The sequence below is a fragment of the Leguminivora glycinivorella genome, chromosome 1 (genome assembly GCF_023078275.1).
Source record: "Leguminivora glycinivorella isolate SPB_JAAS2020 chromosome 1, LegGlyc_1.1, whole genome shotgun sequence".
NCBI lineage: Eukaryota > Metazoa > Arthropoda > Insecta > Lepidoptera > Tortricidae > Leguminivora > Leguminivora glycinivorella.
Window position 1 is genome coordinate 9,576,959 of NC_062971.1, and position 21,707 is coordinate 9,598,665.

Consider the following 21,707-nt stretch of genomic DNA (forward strand, 5'->3'; position numbering starts at 1 on the left):
ATTGAAAAATAAATTGATCTTAATTTTCAGTCATTTTTCTTTTAGATTCACCACCTGGGCTGTCATCTAGCTTTCTTTTTTCAGGTTTAACAAACCACCCTGTTAAGGTTTTCTGTGTAGACTTATTTTTCTGGGCCAAAGTAATTCTTTTGTTGCATTCTGCTGATTTAGTTCTTGAATTATTAACCAGGGTTGAAACTGGATGCCAAGATAGAATTTTGACTGGTTTCAAATATCCTAGAGCCATGTGTGAATCAACATCAGTAATATTGAGCCAAGCCTGAAACCAGAAATAACTGTACAAACTGATCTCGACTGAACAAAACTTAGTAAAAACAAGAAGCAAGGTTATGATACATACATCAATTTGATGTGCATTGTCCAATATGGCTGGCATTCTATGGTGCAACCAATTCAAAGTGTTATTTGAGTCCATAGTGATGACTGAATAAGAATATATAATAACTTCCTCATTTTGCCATACATGGTACAAACCAGCCATGTGCAAAAGTTTTATCCCTTTCCAACCATTTTCATCATCATAGGAATTATTCCAAGTTGCTGAATCATCTTCCTATAAACATTAACAGTTTTATAAAATTAATATCTTTTCCAGTGGAGTAGAATTTCTTTTATTAAATTTGAAGCCAGATTCACACAGCGCAAGGCACATTGCGCGGCAAGTTCCTCAGCAAATGTGCTTTGTAGCTCTGCCTTCGCGACAAGTTTTGCTCAGCCAAGAAACCCACCTCGACCAAAGAATGTGCTTCGTTCAGTGGGGATCTGCCTATTAATGTAATTGGTTGGGAATCGACGACCGACACCCCAAAGGTTTAAATTTTTTTTCTGATAATATAAACATAATTTTCACCTTTATGTTTTCATCCTGTGGAGAATATATGTAGTAAGGCTGTTTATTTTTGCTAGACTTATCTGTAGTTTGCCATTCATAAAACCCTTCAACAACAATTACACATCTACCCCCATCTTGTAAAATAGGGCCATAGAGTTTGGATCCTTGTATGCCTTCTAAACGGCAATTATTAGTACTTAAATTATGATTTCTGTAATCACCCTAGAAAAAAGAACAGAGTAGGTAATCCAATCCAAGCGTGTTTTAAATGAAACTAATGAATCAACTAAGAATTATAATGATTTTACACACCTTGTGCCAGGGAGGTATAATTCCCCACATCATAGGTTTTACAATCCTGCTAGTCGGAGCTGCAGTTTTGAACTTACTGGCAGAAACCAAAACTGGAGTAACGTCAGTGGGAGCGATGTTGTATGATGGTTTGTATTCCTTACCATCGTTATGTTCGTGCATCCATTCCGGTTTACAGTGACCATATCCAGGTATTGGTTGATAGCTGCATGCACATATTACTTGTTCTTTATTAAGCGACCTAAAATCAATAACATATCGAAAATATGGAAATATCCTTGTACAAATCCTTTGACTCGTTTGATAGGTAAGGTATTACTTCACTGATTTATTTTGTAAGTCTATTACTTATAATTGAAAATATTATATACATACAATCCAGTACGTCCACACATAATGGTGCAGTGTTTCGGAATTATTGCGTATGATTAATTTGTAATGTTTCAAGTTTGTGCCGCCAAATAGCACGCAGTTGATTTTGACGTACAAGTCGTACAACCAACGTGACGTACAAACGTCAAGTTTTGGTTTAAGTTCCGTTCTACTTAGGGCCCCCACCACCCACAGACGGGAGACAAAACTGTTTTGTCTCCGTCGCTCGGTCTATGGGCTAGTATGAAGGTGCGCACACGAGGCGACGCAACTTTTCATACAAATACGACGGAGACAAAACAGTTTTGTCTCCCGTCTGTGGAGGCTCTACTTCTACTCTAGATATCTACATCGACATCCGTGAAAAGTAGTCGCGGTGCGGTGCGGTCGTGTGTTTGCTACTTTATATTAACGCTAAAAAAAAAACTGAACTGACAATAGTGGCAAATTGGCATTTGGCCTTGGCTTAGGCCAAGGGATATTTTGAGTGTTTTCTTAATGTCCTACAATGGAAATCCTGTAATTTAACTTTCGGTAGCCATCTCTATTTTGTTTTTAACATGTGGAAGTATGTATCACGCCGTATCAGGGACACGTTAGAGAGGAACGTTGCCCATTTCGACAGACGTAGTACTACAGGTTATGGAAACTCAACTGGTTCTGCGGAAGATAAGGACAAGCGATCTCCATCATGTCGTTGGTATTCGCGATGCTGTGGCTCTTATCAAAATGATAACAACACCAACAGTAATAGGTGGAACTTCGAACAGCTAAATCGCAGTTGGATAGGTGCCATCACATGGGTAAGCAATACCATAATTTATTTATACTGTTGAGGTAGGGGCTATATAGCTTCTTAACTGTTCACTTGTTAGATATGTGAATTTCTTAGTAAAATAATAAGGGCAGGTGTATTAAACATTTATTCAAAGTTAACTACTTGCATGTAGATATTTATATATGAAAAGCTTGAGTCAGGGTCAGGTCTAGTATCTCCTTATTCCCCTTTGAGAGTTTTGTAAGTATTTGCTTAACAAATTCCTTGCTAGTGAAAACCCTTTCTTTTAACATTTTAAGTGATTTATAGATGGGTTACCAACTAAGTACCAGTTACTAAATTATATTTTTGTAAAAAAAAATCCAATATTGCTTATGATACCATAAAATGTCACATATTTGTTTATTAAAACTTATAAATTCACTATTTGTTTTTAGCTGGCTATCTCTGATAGAGTAACTGTTTCCTAGAGCTACGCCAAATGAATGTAAGAGCAATTCAAAGGCTAGGCCAATAAAATTGTTAGTGGTATTAGATAACAAATTAACAACTAAGTTATTTAGTCTTTTTTTTCTGAGAAGGGGTGATTATTCCGTTTTTAGTTTATTTTATAGAGGTGACAAATATATTTTTTTTCTTTTGTGTTTAATTATGTAGTTATAATCATTCATGTTATTCTTTTTGTTTTACAGAGCAGTGCTCTGGTTGTTGGGTGGTATGCCAGTCAACTGCTTCATTTAAAATACAAGTATCATCTCCAGGATCAGTCTAAGAAATGCCCAAGAACAAACAATGGGAATCCACTATGGGCAGGGCCGAGGATGTTTTCTGCTCTGTATCCATATGTGAAATGTGTTAAGAAAAATGATGAAGTCCTGAAACCTATTCCTAACATCGAGAATGTATTAAGGGGCTTCACTCCTACAGTACATTTTGTAACAAATGAACATGGTGGAGAGAAACATCGCAAGTCGAGCAGCAGTGCTAGTAGTACTGATTCATCAGAAAATGATTTGGGAGAAGTTCTGAATTCCATTGAGAATAAATTAGGGCTTGCGGCCCTTGAAAATGGTCATCATCAGGATGGCTTGAACCTTCTCAGGTTAGTTTAAATAGTCTCAACCTAAATTAACCCTTTATATGCCTAAGGGGCTCTTGCTCCTGACCTCTTTTATACAGTCTATTCGGAAAGGGAGGAGTAATGGAATGTATGGGGCCCTATACTATACATACTTTGACTCTTCTCTTCCTGAACAGATTCTAAATGTGCTGCATTTAGAGCTGCTTAACTGATTCTTAACTTTGTTTGTTATAGATCTGCAGCAAATCGTAACCATGCACCGGCTCAATACAATCTAGGGTTGTGTTATGAGATGGGACTTGGAGTTGCAGCTGATGAAAAAATGGTAAAGAATGCTTTCTCCATTAATTTGTCTTTAATTGGCATTTCCCTTTAACTAACTAGCAAACTGCAGCAGAGATCACTTTAAAATATATAGGTGTAAGTTTTATAAACGTCAATATTTTCCAAATAAGATGGTTGAATTAAACAAAAGAAATATGATTACACACAATTCAGTTTCTAATGGGTTGGCAACGCTCATGTAGTACTCTCTGAGTTGCAGGCGTCCATAGGTTACGGTGACCGCTTTCCATCAGGTGGATCGTATGCTTGTTTGCCACCGACGTAGTATAAAAAAACCGGCCAAGAGCGTGTCGGGCCACGCTCAGTGTAGGGTTCCGTAGTTTTCCGTATTTTTCTCAAAAACTACTGAACCTATGAAGTTCAAAACAATTTTCCTAGAAAGTCTATAAAGTTCTACTTTTGTGATTTTTTTCATATTTTTTAAACATATGGTTCAAAAGTTAGAGGGGCGGGGGGAAGGGGGCACACACTTAACAAACTATATCGTCACTACTTTTAAAAAAACTTGTATCTTCGTCTGTCAATGAAAAGAAAATAGTAGTAAGTATGTATGGAATGCATATAGACTTACTGCGTTTTAACTTTGAGGAACAGCGTGAGATACGATATTTTTTAACTGCATAGATGTAGCTTTTCAGTGATATTTATTGCTTCTAGATATAAAGTGTGTAGAAAGGACAAAATAGGATAATGTTATAAAAAAGTTATCACATTTTTATTTTTGTGATTTTTTTTTATTTTAAGTACATTAAACACTAAAATAGCCATAAACTACAATGACTACGGCTTTCGTGTGTTAAAAATAGTGATTATACCTGAAATCATTGACAAAACTTATTGATTCAGATCACCCTGTCGGGCGATTTAAATTATTTTTTATCACTCGTCCTTTAATATATTTATGTAACAAATTATACATTTTCTAAAACTAGATAAATGTAGCTCTTAAATAATATATTTTATTTTAAAATTACTATTAGTTTTTATATTTTTGCTCTAAAGTACATTTGTTTGTACCAAAAATGAATTTCTCGTCCTTAATTTATCCGAAAATGATATAGTTTTAGAGAAATATGGTTTCAAAGGAAGCGCGGCGGCGCCAGCCTTCCCCCCCTCCTCCCTCCTAAATTAAGGGGCCTCTCGATGCCTCCCGGTTTTTTCTACTCAGGGCCACCCAAGGAACGACTGTGCCAAGTCTCAGTGCTTAATCATAAAATGCAGGGTTCCCATACAAGACATAGCAATAGCCTCCCAAATAATATCTAAAATTTCCTTTATAAAATAAATAAAAAGTATGAAAATAAATCCCCTAATCAGATCCCTATCCCTGCAGAAGGGCGCCCATAATGCTGGCCACTACCAATTCTTTGTCCAAGGAAAGAACCAGGCTTAGTATCCCTGGCGGTGTCAAGGAGCATCTTGTTTAAATCTTTAACCCGTGGAGCGCCTGCCCCCCTAAATTACATACTATTTATAGACACCGTGTGTCTATAGGACGCTCCAAGTTAGTGCATACCAAGGTTCCAAAGTCTCCACCTCAAACACCGCAAGAATTAGAGGCCAAATGGGACGGCGCCAAGGTTTCCACACAGGTTGCATCTCATTCATCCGGAAGGGTCATTCCGTCGGGTCCCGTTTCTTCGTCACTTATCATTATCACGCATGAGACCCGGTGGCTCTAAAAGAGACGGTACGCCAACGAGCTCTCTTCCGGTAGCCCCGACTGTCGACCTCTACTTCGCAAGGCCGACCGCCAAACGTAGGGTATTCATTTAAAAAAAGTGTAGGATTTGTTTCAGGGCTTATTTGCCTATGTATTTCCGTGGTTAATATAAAGCTATAGTCGGGATTAAAAATAATGCAATCTGACTACACGACTAGAAATCTTTATAATTATACAAAACTTACAGTAACAGACAACAAAAGTCAAATTAAATAATATATCTTTATTTAGAAAGAAATCCTACTTTTGATGCCGATATTTGTGAGCGTTCACGGAAAAACGTCCCACTTTGTCGATTGCTATAATGCCGCTGTCAGTTTATTAATATAAAGATATAAGTAAATCTAGCCTACTTAAATGGTCACCGACAAAGTGGGACGTTTTACTAAACACACTCACATTTTTAGTAGGTACTTAAAAACATTTCGTATTGTTTGTGCCATTACTCAGGCAATGGAGCTGTACCGATCAGCAGCGGCTCGGGAACACCCTGTAGCCCTTTACAATTTGGGAATCTATTATGGGCAGGGCCGAGGAGGGCTCACACGAGATGTAGCCACTGCCACGCGTTTGCTTCGTCTAGCTGCTGTGCAGGTAGGTGACTAAATTTAGTAAATTTTGTACGAATGATAGAATCAGAAATATGCTTTATTCAAGTAGGCCTACCAACCAACCAGGCAAAAATCTGTGAGCCAACTCAGGTTAATAGCCATATAATATTATCTTGCTATTATAATATAATAGCAAGATATTATCTTATGCACTAAGAAAGAAAAAGTCCAAGTGTCCTAACTAATTCCACCGGCGGCCAAGCCGGGAATCGCTCTGCCCGAATTGTCGGGTCATCTACAACGTGTTCGACTCCCGACTCGTTCACTTTTTCTTTAGTGTATGAAAGGAGAATGTGGCACTTTTGTATGGGCAGCGTCCCATCGATGTATACTCATGAAATGAAATAAAACTATGGAAACGGATTAAATCGCGTATAATGAATTTAAAATACATCCCGACGTTTCGAACTCTTTACAGCGTTCGTGGTCAACGGGTGACTGAGGAAAAATTAAAATGTGCAAAAGCTACCCACTTACAAGAAATATTAACGAACCATGACCACAAATAATATAGATTTCTAAGGCAGGTTCACACACTATTAATAAAGCTAGTTATACAATATTCAAAAAATTTTACCATTACTCTGTTAAAAAATAATTAACCAATTAATCTACACAAAATTGACAAAGAAACAAACTGCAAATGTCCAACACCATACAACACAAATGCCTCACAGCCTTCGTCGTGCTTGTTCCATTATCAGATGTACTACTGGATCCCAAGCCGGTGGTAAAGTAAAGCCATCCTCTCTATTAAAGTTTGGATATTTCTTGATCTCTTGGAGGGGTCATCCTATCTGTGACCCCTCTAACATTTGTTAGAGGGGTCACAGATAGGATCAGCCACATCTTGAAACGGGCTTCTATTAAAACTTATTTCAAGCCTATGAAGAAGATGTCCCAATTCCTGAGGCCTGTGAAATGTCAAACTCCTCTACAAAGCGCGGGAGTGTACAGGCTAGACTGTGAGTGCGGCCTGTCATATGTGGGACAGACGAAACGAAGCATTTCCACACGGGTGAAGGAACACATAGCGGATGTCAAGCACCGTCGCCAAAGGTCTGCAGTCTCTGAACATGTCATGGATAAAGTCAATCATGCTATAAAGTTTGACAAGCCTCTGGTTCTCGCTAAGGAGAAGCGATATATACCCAGAATGTTGCGAGAGGCCATTGAGATCAAGAAATATCCAAACTTTAATAGAGAGGATGGCTTTACTTTACCACCGGCTTGGGATCCAGTAGTACATCTGATAATGGAACAAGCACGACGAAGGCTGTGAGGCATTTGTGTTGTATGGTGTTGGACATTTGCAGTTTGTTTCTTTGTCAATTTTGTGTAGATTAATTGGTTAATTTTTTTTTTTAACAGAGTAATGGTAAAATTTTTTGAATATTGTATAACTAGCTTTATTAATAGTGTGTGAACCTGCCTTAGAAATCTATATTATTTGTGGTCATGGTTCGTTAATATTTCTTGTAAGTGGGTAGCTTTTGCACATTTTAATTTTTCCTCAGTCACCCGTTGACCACGAACGCTGTAAAGAGTTCGAAACGTCGGGATGTATTTTAAATTCATTATACGCGATTTAATCCGTTTCCATAGTTTTATTTCATGAGTAACTATCGCGGTAACCGAAGACAATATTATATACTCATGAAACTTATCTTGTTTGAAAGCTCTTAATTGTAGTATTAATTCGTTGTATGGGATCAACCTCAGATAACTTGCAGGGACCGAGGTGTCATACTTTCTAGCGGTGACATGGTATCGTATGGAATCCAAAGCTACATCAAAAAAATGTACGAAAATTGTTCTAAATTGTACGCTTATTAAAAAAAAAAGTACTACACGCATTTACAAGAAAACAATGATCAATATGTCACCGCTAGAGAGCATACTTTCTGGCGGGCGCTATCTATTTCACGTTCTAAATTACACGACAATCTTAAAAAATGTACTTCACATATTTACAAGAAATTTCACCACGCCAACTGGTACGGTCAGCTACATAAGGTAAATATATTTACCTGTATTCAATTTTGACCTGCGTTCTTCCCAAGTAATAAGTTTCGATATGTATAGATATTTATAGACGAGACTGTAAAGGCTCATTTGATTCTTCGAAAACAGATAGTAAAATTGCGTATTATCCACAAGAGTGCAAAGTAATTTCATACAAATTTTAACTTGATATCTGCTTGCTGATAAAATTTACCTGTGTATAAATGATGATTTAAAATCATAAATTATGAATAAATTGATGGATTACATTTAGGCCGCCTTTACACCTGTAAGTTACTTACGTAAATCTTTGGTAAGCGACTGATGGTTCCATTTACACCTATGAAAAACTTATCGTAAGTTTTGCTTACGGAAGTTTTGTGGTTTTCAACTTACTAAATGTCTACATTGTTCCAAGCAAGCAAAGTTGAAATGAAAAAAAAAACGACCGCCCTAGTTCGTAAGGCCAAAACTTATCAGTTTATTTCGATAAGCTGTGAGTCGCTTCTGTAAGCAAACTCGTATACACTTGAAAGTTTTCAGCTTACGAAAGTAGTTAAAACTTACCGTAAGCTGCTTACAAAAACCATTAACATTTGAAAGTTTTACATAAGTCGCTTACGTAAGCGGTAAAACTCACAGGTGTAAGGGCGGCGTGCTACCCACCAAAAACATACCTGTTAAAAAGGGGGCCAAGTTCATATCGGCTAATTGGGTAGGTAAAGTTTTCCTGGTAGAATACTTTATAACGATCTTGGAAAGGTGGCTCGTTTGTTTTTATTTCTTATTATTTATTAATTATCTTTTTTTAAGTGACCGAAATGACGTTTGTGAAATTTACTGGCGGATGAACTATGAAGTGACAATGCATTTGCGCGTTCTGAATGTATGAAATTCCCAAGAGTCGCCACCACACACAGTTCTCCGTTTCAGAATACTTCTAAATTTGACCTTGGCAGGTTTTCATGCTGTACGTAATTTAAGATTAAATGAATCTATTTATACAAATAATTAAATTAACCTGCCAAGTTCAAATTTAGAAGTATTCAGGAATGGAGGACTGCGTGTGGTAGCGCTGGCGAGTCTTGAGAATGGCAAATGTTTACCAGTGGACCCGGCTGTTGATGAAGATGATTATGATCGATTTTAAAGTGCATCTAAACATGGCATTGGATTGGATTTTAACCTTAGGGTTTTAGGGTTGTAAATTAGTTTAGGCGAACAATTAGCCGATAGGAACTGAGCTACAGGGGGTCAAAAGTGGGTCGAAACGGTTCGTGTAAATAGTGCACAGTATGTGCGCCGCCTGTTGCTGGAACTTGGCCTGCGCAGTGCTACCGTGCGTGTGTTTTTGTTGCATAGTAACATAGCAGTAATCTATAACAATTTATTACAACAAACTTGTAATTATTTCTACGCATGTCAGGGGCACCATTGGCCTATTGCATAATGGTTAAATATATATAATTATCTTTGTCAAGTTAAAATTAGTATGAAATTACTTTGCACTCTTGTGGATAAAACGCAATTTTGCTATCTGTTTTCGAAGAATCAAATGAGCCTTTACAGTCTCGTCTATAAATATCTATACATATCGAAACTTATTACTTGGGAAGAACGCAGGTCAAAATTGAATACAGGTAAATATATTTACCTTATGTAGCTGACCGTACCAGTTGACGTGGTGAAATTTCTTGTAAATATGTGAAGTACATTTTTTAAGATTGTCGTGTAATTTAGAACAATTCTCGTACATATTTTCTGATTTACAAGAAAGTTGAAAACTGTACTGTTACATAGTGAAATAGATAGCGCCCGCCAGAAAGTATGCTCTCTAGCGGTGACATATTGATCATTGTTTTCTTGTAAATGCATGTAGTACTTTTTTTTTAAATAAGCGTACAATTTAGAACAATTTTCGTACATTTTTTTGATGTAGCTTTGGATTCCATACGATACCATGTCAGTGTCACCGCTAGAAAGTATGACACGGACCGAGATATAAAATAATTTTTAAGAAAAAAAACCGTCGCCTTTCGGGTTCTGGTGAAAGTTAAATAGTTGCGAATGTTGGATTATGTAGAAATGTGTAGGTATTTTTTAAAACCGCTTTTAACGCTTTAATTATTAGATGGCAACACAAATGAATATACGTATAACGTTAAGGTTTGAGGAGTTTCCTCAATTCCTCATGAATCCGATTATATTATAAGAAATCGAAGCATGACAAACTTTGACTTGAAAACTCAATATGCTTAACAAACATAACTAAATAAATGTCACTGTTCTGAACTTAAATGCATGCTTTTCTTACAAAAATACCAAAGTGACTTATGAATGTGCCGTTCAGATTTGAGGAGTACGGTTCTGACTATCATCAGCAGTTCCACTGCACCAAATGTCACTGTTCTGGACGTAAGTGCATGCTGTTCTTATAAAAATACCAAAGTCACTATAAGCGTGCCGTTCAGATTTGAGGAGTTTGGTTCTGGCCATCATCAGCAGTTCCACTGCACCAAATGTCACTGTTCTGGACGAAAGTGCATGCTGTTCTTATAAAAATACCAAAGTCACTATCAGCGTGCCGTTCAGATTTGAGGAGTTCGGTTCTGACCATCATCAGCAATTCCACTGCACCAAATGTCACTGTTCTGGACGAAAGTGCATGCTGTTCTTATAAAAATACCAAAGTCACTATAAGCGTGCCGTTCAGATTTGAAGAGTTCCGTTCTGGCCATCATCAGCAGTTCCACTGCACCAAATGTCACTGTTCCGTACCTAAATGCATGCTGTGCCTTGAAAAACACAAAAATCATCATATGTATGACTTTCAGATTCGAGGAGTTCCCTCGATTTCTCCAGGATCCCATCATCAGAACTGGGTTCTGAGAAAAATGGGACCAATCTGTATGCATATACATTCAATCAAAAAAAAAATTTCAAAATCGGTCCAGTAACGACGGAGATATCGAGGAACAAACATTAAAAAAAAAAAAAAAAACACAGACGACTTGATAACCGTCCTTCTTGAGAGATATGAGGCGACGGTTAAAAAATAATGTAGATCACTTAAGTAGTTAATTTTCTTAACACATGCGATATGACGAAAGTTACCATACTTTTCTTACAAAGGAAAGAAAGGTATTTTTATAAGCTATTTTTTGAGTAATGAAGCTGAGGTCCAACGCTTGCAGGGATCGAAATAAAATTAAATGAGTTAATCAACGGTATTTAACAACGCCTTAATTTCCCTACTTATCGCTAGATGTGTGTGCGTGTGGATTGAGTGAGCAGTTGAGCACCTTCCGAAAATAAAAAAAAAATATGCTGATCATTTAGTAAAAGTTCTAAAACAATTGTAAAACGAATCTCTGAATTTGTAAAAAGATAATCAAAAGATACAGTCCAGGGTGTCCACTTTCTGGAAAGTCAGGGAAAGTCAGGGAAAAGTCAGGGAAGCTCATAGTGGTCATGGAAAGTCAGGGAAAGTCAGGGAAATGATTTGGGGGTCAGGGAAAAATTTGGCATCAAGAAAAAAATCAAAAAGCATTGAAAAAATAATATGATTTCTTGGGTTGGCCACATCCATGACAGCAAAGATGGATTCCTGGTAATGATCTTAAGGCAACTTAGAATTGTCTCTTAACAAATATAGTACCTGGCTTCCATCCCAGTGATTGCTGATGAGGGATATCTTCATGCTCTAGCTGACCTTAATTTATCCGGCCCAATATCGAAAATGTGGAAAAATCCAGATATTTTTTTTACATTGCGTACCCCACCCACATATTCTAAAATGGCGAGGGGGGTCAGGAATAAATTCAGTTATTGTGATTCAGATTAACTGGAAAGTTGCACCACAATGTCACCATGTACAACATTCATGAGGTAGGTGCTTTTGCTGGGGCGACGTGAAAGGGGGATTCTAGCCCTTGACGAACCACGTTGCGAGGCCGAACAACAAAGACAAAGTTATATCGCTGTCAAAATTCTAAGTATCTATCCGACAATCCAAAGGAGTTCATCATTAAGCCAATAGTGTAAATCGTCACATAGAGGCGCAATTTTGTATGAGTCAAAGGGGCATAGGAGGATAATAACCGTGACGATGAGAGAACTTCAAAGCACTTGGAAACCTAAAGGCATGTAGTGGCAAAACACCTACGAGCATCCCGACGTCAATATTTCGCGCCCACTACGCTCGAAATCCCGTTTTCATTTCAAGCCTGCTTTCCTGACTCTGCCCTGATAGTACAGTAGGTACCCCATTTTGTTTGTTATGTTATGTACCTACATAATAACTACTATCAGCTCCAGGGACGTATAAAAGGGGAAAAAATTTCGCGCTCGCTACGCTCGCGATATTTTTTTCTGCCGTGCCGTATCCAAGGGCGCCGAAACTCACTAGCTCTACCTTGATAGAGTGAACGGGCCGGAAACTGGTGTAACCAACTACAGATTTCATTAATGTTAGTTTTATAAAACCAGAAATTAAAGTTTAATAGTTAACATAAAGATAAAAAAACCATAGGTATAAAAGTATGAACTTCCTTGCAAATTTTGATATTTCGTACTTTAAAAAACAAACATATTCCAGAAAAAAAACTACTTTTTTCCATTTTTTGCTGCCCTCAGCAAAAGTGGTAAAAATGTCGTCATAGAATGAAAATTTGGTCAGGGAAATTTTCTTAAACGGTCATGGAAAGTCAGGGAATTTTATTGGGTTTAGTAGTGGACACCCTGACAGTCATTAACAAGTGCTCACTCAGTTCTCACAAACTACCAAAGAAAACAGTGAATGTATTCATTTACCTTTACCATATAATATTTATATACTAACATTTAATTAAAAAATATGCCAACTTACCTCTAGAAATTTTAGATCACCTAGTGACGTATTTAATTTTTTACAAATAGTTTCTTATGCTCACTCAATCCTCACACTTTGGAAAAGCCGAATTTTGATGAAAAACATAAGATTTAGGCCGCTATTATATGTGTATAGTTTAGTAAAAGTGAAATGGGAATGTGTAAAATACAAAACGAACCACTAACGGGTCAGGTTTTTTTTATAATAAATTTTTGTAAGTGCTCACTCAGTCCACACGTTTTGAGAAAGTTAAAAATGTAAATATCTTAAGATTTGTAGCACCACAGACACTCAAAAGTACTTCAACATTTAGTAAAAATTTTTACTAAATATCCACCATCTAATATTTTATATTCGTTGTCTGGTTTTAAAGATATTCAGACATAACTTTTCTCATACAAATGTATCATGTAGGTAAGGTCCGACCGAGATCTCGGTCTCGGTCTCGGCATTCTCGGCCGAAAATCGCGCCGAGATCTCGGTCTCGGTTCTCGGCCAAAATGGGCCGAGATTCTCGGCAAAACCGAGACTGCGATTTTGAATTTATTGCGCACTCGCGTCCGGTTTTTAGCTTTCAGTTTGTTACATCGCCCGTTTGGTATCCCGATTTTAGTGTTTTAGGTAGGGTCTTTATCGATATTTTAAACAAATACCTAGGTATAATTCATTAAAAGAGTGTAAAATATTTACGACAACTTGATGTGTGGAAGACAACGACGACGCGAAAAATCAAAGCAGCAGGTTAGAATAATACCTGCCTTACATGTTAGAAATGGCGAATTACGGAATATCGGACGAAATTTTGAGCTTTGTGGATGCTGTTTTGAGTTTTTTTTAGTAAGTATGGGTTTTTCATAGTCATGTTTTTGATATACATACATAAAATTTTGGAAATAATCGCTACCAAAAAAAATTATGGTCCCTTAAATTAACTTCGAATCATGTGCCTAAAAATACGTCAAAATCAAAGTAAAGCCTAGTAAAGACTTTCAAGGAAAACCTGGAAAACTACCCGTAGAAAACACGATTCGACAGCATGTTTCATGATTTCTTGCAAAAGTCACAAAAAATCAGGGTATTAAACGCTCGTGTAAAACCTCTGAAATTGCATGCCTATATGCCATAGCCTATAGAGAGGCTATGGCGACTGCTTACCACCGGGCGAGCCGTATAGTTGTTTTTGTCACTGACGTAGTCTATTTTGCTACGGTAGATAGGTAAGGAGTGCTGGTAGGTTTGGGTAGTTACGGAACCAAACACTAAGCAGGACCCAACATACTCTTGGTTTCCTGGTGAATTTCGATTATGAAAAAAATTTTTTGTAAAAATGGTATATTTTTTTACTGTTTTACAAATTCTCGGTCTCGGTCTCGGTCTCGGCCGAGAATCAAATTGAATCTCGGTCTCGGTCTCGTTCTCGGCCGAGACAAAAATATCGTTCTCGGTCGGACCTTACATGTAGGGTGACCACACTATGTCGGCTCCTGATTTTCCCCGCCTTCCCATTGTCATATTGAGATTGGGGAGTTTCGTTCAATTTTGATAATAGTTTATATTAAACTAATACCATATTAATTCTCCATCTGCAAACTGTTTTTAGGTTATGTTCTTGGCCTAGTGATGATGTGTATTGTGTAATTTTTATCGACGTCAGGATAATAACCATATCGACATTCATGCATTAAAAAGGACATGAATGATAATTGGTAAGAAACAAAGAATATAACACTTCACTAGTAAGAAACTAGAAATCAGGAGCCGACATAGTGTGGTCACCCTACATGATACATTTGTATGAGAAAAGTTATGTCTGAATATCTTTAAAACCAGACAACGAATATAAAATATTAGATGGTGGATATTTAGTAAAAATTTTTACTAAATGTTGAAGTACTTTCGAGTGTCTGTGGTGCTACAAATCTTAAGATATTTACATTTTTAACTTTCTCAAAACGTGTGGACTGAGTGAGCACTTACAAAAATTTATTATAAAAAAACCTGACCCGTTAGTGGTTCGTTTTGTATTTTACAAATTCCCATTTCACTTTTACTAAACTATACACATATAATGGCGGTCTAAATCTTATGTTTTTCATCAAAATTCGGCTTTTCAAAAGTGTGAGGATTGAGTGAGCATAAGAAACTATTTGTAAAAAATTAAATACGTCACTAGGTGATCTAAAATTTATAGAGGTAAGTTGGCATATTTTTTACTAAATGTTAGTATATAAATATTATATGTTAAATGAATACATTCACTGTTTTCGTTGGTAATTTGTGAGAACTGAGTGAGCACATGTTAATGACTGTATCTTTTGATTTATCTTTTTACAAATTCAGAGATTCGTTTTACAATTGTTTTAGAACTTTTACTAAATGATCAGCATATTTTTATTTTATTTTCGGAAGGTGCTCACTCAATCCACACGCACACGCATCCTTAATATTCCTTAGTAGTAAAAAATCTGCTCAGTTACTAAAACGGATATAGATACGATATTTATGGCCACTCTAGACAATAAGTTAACCAAAAACTAGCCTAGTCAATAGTGCGTAGCCAAAAGATACTAAATCAATTAAATTATATATCCATTACACAAAATCTATATCACAAGCTCATTTATCTATTTATTTTGATAAAATCAGATACTTTTCTAGTTAGATAAACCTAAAATGAACTTTTCTTGTTTGAGGTTATACTGTATTTTTTGGGTACACGTAGCTCCATCTATTGTTAAGTAGAATAATGAAAGCATCGTTAGCCACAGTTAGTTAACAAAAATACATTTTATTTTGGCCCCTGCAAGCAATTGATTGCAAGCATATATTTAAATAACTACCTTATAAAAAAATGTCTATTAAATGCTATATACGGCGTGTGTATACCATAGATTTACAATTATTAAACTAGATTGTGGAATCACATTTTTTGCCATACTAAATTGAACCTTATCACTGAGATAGAAAGGTGATCGTATCAGACTAGCGAAAACGGTCCACATGAGAGGGCATTGTTTGGGCTGGTGTCCCTCTCGCACGGGTGGCCAGTGTTAATGAGGTGAGGTTACCATAGTAGTAGTATTTTTATCTGTATATTATCTGACTTTATAACTTCTTATATTATTTTAGTGTTATATTCAAACTAGGGTTTCGATATAATTCAAAGAATTGGAAAATAATTATAATGTAATTATTTTGATGCCAATAAATCAAAGATTTGTATAATTAAAAAATATGTTCAAATGGGTATTAGTAGATTTGGTAGTAACTTTGAAAATTGACTGGTACCCCCAATGTATGACAGTGATGACGTCACTGAATAATGTTGACATTGTCAGTAAGTGCGAGAGGGACACCAGCCCAAACAATGACCTCTCATGTGGACACACTTTTTGACCTAACTACTCATTCTGGTTTAACTGTAATTCTGTGGTGTATACAACTAACTTTAAGTGTCGAGTAGCAGGATTCTTAATTAATGCATATATTTTATTACTTAATTCTAGCCATGTGCGTACTTAAACGTAAGTGGTGGTATACAGAAGTGTAGCGTTTCTCATATTATTCCATGTAAATAATATCAGAACCAGCTACATAACAAGCATTATGTGAAACAACAGATTATAATTATGCGCCATACTTTTTTTTTAAATAACTCAGTCCCTGCAAGTGATCCAAAGTTGGTGTCATACAACTAAGGGCCCCCACAGACGGTCGACGCAACTTTTTTGTCTCCGTCGCTCGGCCTATGGGCTAGTATGAAGGTGCGCACACGTTGCGACGCAACTTTTTTGTCGCAGGGTTCGGCGACAGGCCTGCGACGCAACTGTCTCCTTCCCTATTGGTTTCAATGCAAGTGCGCACACGGCGACAAAACAGTCGCCGGTCAGTTGTCATTTTGACAGTTATCACTGGCCTGGCTTGGGCGAACGTATGTTATTAGTCGAAATAAATATAATTTTAAATGCAGATTGTTGAAGACGACATTGATATCTGTCGTTTAATTGAAGAAGTAGAGGAAAGACCGATTTTATATGACAAGAAGTTAAAAGAATATTCCGACAATATTGAGAAAATACGATGCCGAGTTGTAAAATTCTAACCAGTTCATCAAAACTTTTAAACACTCATTCTGAAGTACCAAAAAACTATTTTGGATAGGCTCTCAATTTCATGAAAAAAGAAAAAGTTGCGTCCGTAGTATCCAAAGATTATAGAACTAGTCTATGGTAGGTAATATCTTCTTTTTAGACCGGCAACAGACAGTCTTAAAAATTCATAACCTTAAAAAAAAAATTGTATGCAAATTGACAGTTCAAACGGACACTGACAGATCTGTCAGTGTCAGTTTGCATACAATTTTTTTTTAAGATTATGAAAATTAAGACTCGTCTGTTGCCGGCCTTAGTCTGTGGTTGCGTCGCTGTCGTTCCCGTGTGCGCACCTTGGAAACTGTCGCAAGGGGTGACGACAGAGACAAAAAAGTCGCCGAGCAACTGTTGCCTCCGTGTGCGCTGGCCCTAAATAATGCTATTAAAAGTCCTTTCAAACGAGCTATGTCCCACCTGTATACACTCATGGGACAAAATTCCCGTCCTCCTTTATTCCAGTTTATTACTTTGAGTAATTATGTTAACTAGAGAGGGCACCTCAACTTGATTTTGTGTAACTACACTTAGAGCCGATCAGCACAAACGCGCTTAGTCTGTGCCGAACGGCTGTGGTAGATTGACGTATCACAATCAAAAATATTTCGTCTAAATAATGCCGTCATGTGTAGTGAGGTACTGTACAAACTGCTCAGGAAAATCTAACAAAAGCCAAGGAGTGACTTTTCATACGTAGGTTTACTGTATTTTTGATTAAACACGCTTACTTTTTAAAAAATGTATCAATATAAACTCATGCCGAAGCGCCATGTTTCGTTGAAACCAAAGACTAAAAAATACAACAAAAGCAGACGTGACAATATCGCAAGTTAGTTCAAGTTTCCTATCATATATTAAATTATATATATTTATCGACGCAAAAAAGGTTATTTAATTATTATTGTCAGAATTGCACAGTTTTCCAGCATGTCGGTCTATAACAGATTCTCAATACGCGTGTCGAATTTCATGTGAGTATGTAAATGTAAGTGCAGTACCTAACCTGCCTGAATGAATTTGGGTAGGTAGACGGTCAAGCAAATTATGAGAGTATAGAACGATAAACCCGCGCTCATACATACATGGATGTAGATAAAGTTATGTATGCGACTATACATAATTAGGCATTAAAACACTCATGTTATCTTATTAACACAACAAAAACAACACTCATGTTTTAATGCCTACCATTATGCAAATGTCACATAAATAACTAATATCCAGTTGCGGCTACGTGTACACATGTACGCTCAGTCCGTATGCAGCTTTATGTGGGCATTTAAAAAAATTGGGACTCACAGAGTTGTTAAAAAAAGTTAAATCGCTGTCAGTTTTGAAACGATAATTAAGCATGGAATTTCAATAAAAACATCGTTTTTGTTTTAATTATGTAAATTATACTAAGCTATAATCTAAATTCAGAACGTGAAAAAAGTTTAGTTTTAAATACAGATTTCAAGCTTGATAGTCGTTACAAAACTAACAGCGTTTTATGTTTTTTGTTAACAACTCACGCTAATTGAGAGTCATAAATTAAAAAAAATGCCCATGTAAACCCATGTCACTTCTATACTACGACTTCTAATCTATGCACTCTATGCAAGGCTCATCATCGCGACCGAAAGGTCGTAAGCGCCGAGTAAAATAGTAGCGCATGCGACGTTACGGAAGCGGGCCATTGGTTCACACCCCGCCCCCTCGCCCCGCCTTCAGCTTACAGGCTGTGACACGTTCATTGTTTGCTATAGCTCCTCTATACGAAGTAATAATTACTCAATGGTTTATTACTAGCTTTTACATTATCATTACTATCATTAGCTTACTTGAATTGCCTACTTGTATCCTTTCTGGCTCTTATTCAAATAGAAATTGAACAACTTGTTACACAATTGAAGAATTAGTAAATAACTTTATGATGTATTTCTAGGGTCAGCAAGATGCTATTAAAGCTCTAAAGGACCTTGACGAAGACATTGTTGCATCAAAACCGAAGAACGAAGTTGACCCATCGATGTATGCCTACCCATCTGCTCCATACCTGCATAATGACAATAGTAACATTGTGCCAGCCCACGCCACTCTTTTTGTTGAAAATGCACAAATGCTTCGTCCTCAAATTTATTAACTTTGACTATTTTGTTTTTAGAAATTGGTGCGTTTATAATTCGCATTTTAGTGATTTCAGAACTTAATAATTTAGTTAATAAGTCGAACAATCATCCTAACACGTTTATTTTATGGTATTTTGTTTTAATTCTACCTAATAGTATTTTACACACACAATAGGTACTTCTAAATCTTATAATATAACCAGCTGAAGGGACCGCGACAAAAACATGAAGAGTAATTTTATTTAATCAAAATCATACTATGTCAAATTAAATTGGAACGTACACCTAAATTAAGGGGCTAGAAACATCTGCCTAATTAGAAAAAAACCTTAGGAAGATACCTAATAAAACTGATCAAATAAATTAGTAATTATTGACTTTATGTGATAGTGTATGCGGTGACGGGATTATAAGATAATTACATAATTATGTGACTATAATATAATGATAAATAATATCAGATTTGTTAAAATTGTTACCGATACGTAAGGACGTGGCGTACGGGCACTAAAAATGGTCTCACCGCTGTACATAAACGTGAGAGCCAAACCTAGTCTATGCAAACAATTGCGCACTCATCGCGTTGTAATGTCGAATAAAAATTATTGTAAATGCGCTTTCGTATGTGTACCTTTAAACGAGCAATTCTTGTATATTTATATATATATATACTGACGAGCTCGGAAACCGCTCTAACGATTTCGCTGACATTTGTTATGTGGGGGTTTTCGAGGGTGAAAGATCGATCTAGCTTAGCCGCCTTAGGTCCCGGAGAACGCGAATTTTCGAATTTTCATGTATTTTTCTTTCTCGTTAGTAAACGCAAGATATGGTCGCTAATTTCGTCGCCCGCGCATCGGCGTCGCGTAGCTCCGTGTAAGAGGGTTGGTCTTATATTCGCAGGCACATTCGCAAATGTCAGGGTTTCGAATCCCGGCCAGAAAGTTTTTTTTTAAAATTATATTTATGAGGTTTTTTTTTTATCTAAAGACGTGATGTGATATAATAAAATATGAAAGCGAAGCTCGGTCGCCCAGGTACTAATACTTTGATATCAATATTTAAAGTTCAACGCCTATTGTTAGGATCCTTATCAAACAGACGAAATGTTAAGTCTTATTAAACGAGATCTTTGACACTGTTAGTTTTACGTTAATAATCTACGTTCATTTTAGTTGTGTGTAAAACTAGTTTTGAGTCTTCGCACGGCTCTAAAGAACTAGAGTCATTAAGAAAGACTTCCGTGATAATTTGCGAGTTCTGTACATGTTTGTAAAATTTCTTGTAAGTTGAAATAAATGAAATCGATAAAATCCCTCAAACATTTTTTTTTCTATTGTCTTTAAAACATGATCAGGATTTGAATGGATGAAGTCCGCAGAGAAAGAGGCCTCAAGATTACTTATTAAACATATTGTGTCATCCAAAAACCGCTACCATTTTCTAAAATCCGTTATCACGACCTTATACTACTTCACCTTGTTAAACTCGTCGTGGGCGTGAGTTTCCACACGTGGTAAAGCCTGAAATTTATTTATCTCGTAAGGCTAGTCAAATATTAAGACACTCCTTTTTACTTTTTATTTATGTTGACGCTCTCCGAAAGAAAATTTCGAGAAAGTGTAGGTTTAGTGGTTTAAATTGTATATTAAATGTACATACAAGTACGCTTGTATACAAATTGTTATTGATTGACGCTTATTGTTAAGGGAGTATTTTTATTTTGAAATAAACTACATAATTAGACCTTACATAGTTGTTTTATTATTTTTAAAATTACATAATATATACAAGTTCAAAATGCTTACTTTAGTTCTCTGTAACACAGATAATAAGATTAGTGGCATCACCACAAAGCATCCCATGCATAAAGATATTATCAAGTACAGAGGTAGTGCATAATCGTACAATTGTATTTTTATTGAAACATACGCACGCATACAACAGCATGACTGTTTCAGTCAGTCCCAGTACAAAAAACACTAAAGTCAAGACGAATAAGAAAGTTTCCGTGAAGATATGATTGTAAAATCATATGCACTACATTTGTATTTATTGATAGATTCACAAACAACTTAATCAAATGCAGTACTAATGAGTCCGACATCACATTTCAGGGTGCACATTTTTGTACTTTGAGAAAATACGAATATAAAAGTACATTAATCAACGTCATGATCCAATTCATTTGTCACCGCAATTGTCCTAAACATGGCATCATAACTAAAGAGGCTTGTACAATTCACGAGAAGATTTCCACATCTACCATTACAAACAATAACACTTGTTAGAGTCAAAAGTTCCAATGTATCATATATTATATTGAGCAGATTAATAAAATAAAAATTTGGTATGGTTTCTAATATAAACAAGTCGGTTGTTGCTAAATTAAACTGTCTGCTTCAAAAAATGTCCTTTACCTGCAATAAATAATATAATTTATTAAAAAAAAAACTATTAAATTATTACTGCTAACACCAACTGGATAGGCATAATAGT

The 21,707-nt window shown here is 36.3% G+C and overlaps 4 protein-coding genes across 5 annotated transcripts in view; 1 reads left to right on the forward strand and 3 right to left on the reverse strand.

The window, feature by feature from the left end:
- LOC125233822 overlaps positions 1-21,707 on the reverse strand; it is a 143,186-nt gene that overhangs the window by 13,922 nt on the left and 107,557 nt on the right. The window lies entirely within an intron of this gene.
- Positions 8-1,731, reverse strand: LOC125235994 (abasic site processing protein HMCES). The gene is made up of 5 exons (XM_048142703.1): positions 1,541-1,731; positions 1,166-1,406; positions 872-1,075; positions 362-574; positions 8-280 (listed from the first exon to the last, which is right to left on the reverse strand). Exons 1-5 carry the CDS (start codon positions 1,558-1,560, stop codon positions 20-22), a joined length of 939 nt encoding a protein of 312 aa, XP_047998660.1. The 5' UTR covers positions 1,561-1,731; the 3' UTR covers positions 8-19.
- Positions 1,825-20,959, forward strand: LOC125235864 (protein SHC1-like). 2 transcript variants are annotated; one of them, XM_048142520.1, is made up of 5 exons: positions 1,834-2,340; positions 3,008-3,417; positions 3,631-3,721; positions 5,915-6,058; positions 19,025-20,959. In XM_048142520.1, exons 1-5 carry the CDS (start codon positions 2,098-2,100, stop codon positions 19,220-19,222), a joined length of 1,086 nt encoding a protein of 361 aa, XP_047998477.1. In that variant the 5' UTR covers positions 1,834-2,097; the 3' UTR covers positions 19,223-20,959. The 2 variants fall into 2 exon arrangements, with proteins under 2 accessions (XP_047998554.1, XP_047998477.1); XM_048142597.1 differs by lacking the exon at positions 5,915-6,058 and having other exon boundaries at positions 1,825-2,340.
- The window catches only part of LOC125235498 (SAFB-like transcription modulator), a 33,004-nt gene continuing 32,246 nt past the window's right edge, over positions 20,950-21,707 (reverse strand). Inside the window, 1 exon segment of the mRNA XM_048142103.1 lies at positions 20,950-21,628. The gene's annotated coding sequence lies outside the window, so the exon portion shown is untranslated.

What these genes read in the sequence shown, in the direction of transcription:
- LOC125235994 (XM_048142703.1), bottom strand. Translation starts at nt 1,560, where the DNA reads ATGTGTGGACGTACTGGATT. An exon ending in ATGTGTGGACGTACTGGATT is followed by an intron (nt 1,407 to 1,540) that starts GTATGTATATAA and finishes TATTGATTTTAG; the next exon opens with GTCGCTTAATAAAGAACAAG. An exon ending in CACAGGATGAAAACATAAAG is followed by an intron (nt 575 to 871) that starts GTGAAAATTATG and finishes TAATGTTTATAG; the next exon opens with GAAGATGATTCAGCAACTTG.
- LOC125235864 (XM_048142520.1), top strand. Translation starts at nt 2,098, where the DNA reads ATGTGGAAGTATGTATCACGCCGTATCAGGGACACGTTAGAGAGGAAC. An exon ending in TTGCAGCTGATGAAAAAATG is followed by an intron (nt 3,722 to 5,914) that starts GTAAAGAATGCT and finishes GCCATTACTCAG; the next exon opens with GCAATGGAGCTGTACCGATC. An exon ending in TTCGTCTAGCTGCTGTGCAG is followed by an intron (nt 6,059 to 19,024) that starts GTAGGTGACTAA and finishes ATGTATTTCTAG; the next exon opens with GGTCAGCAAGATGCTATTAA.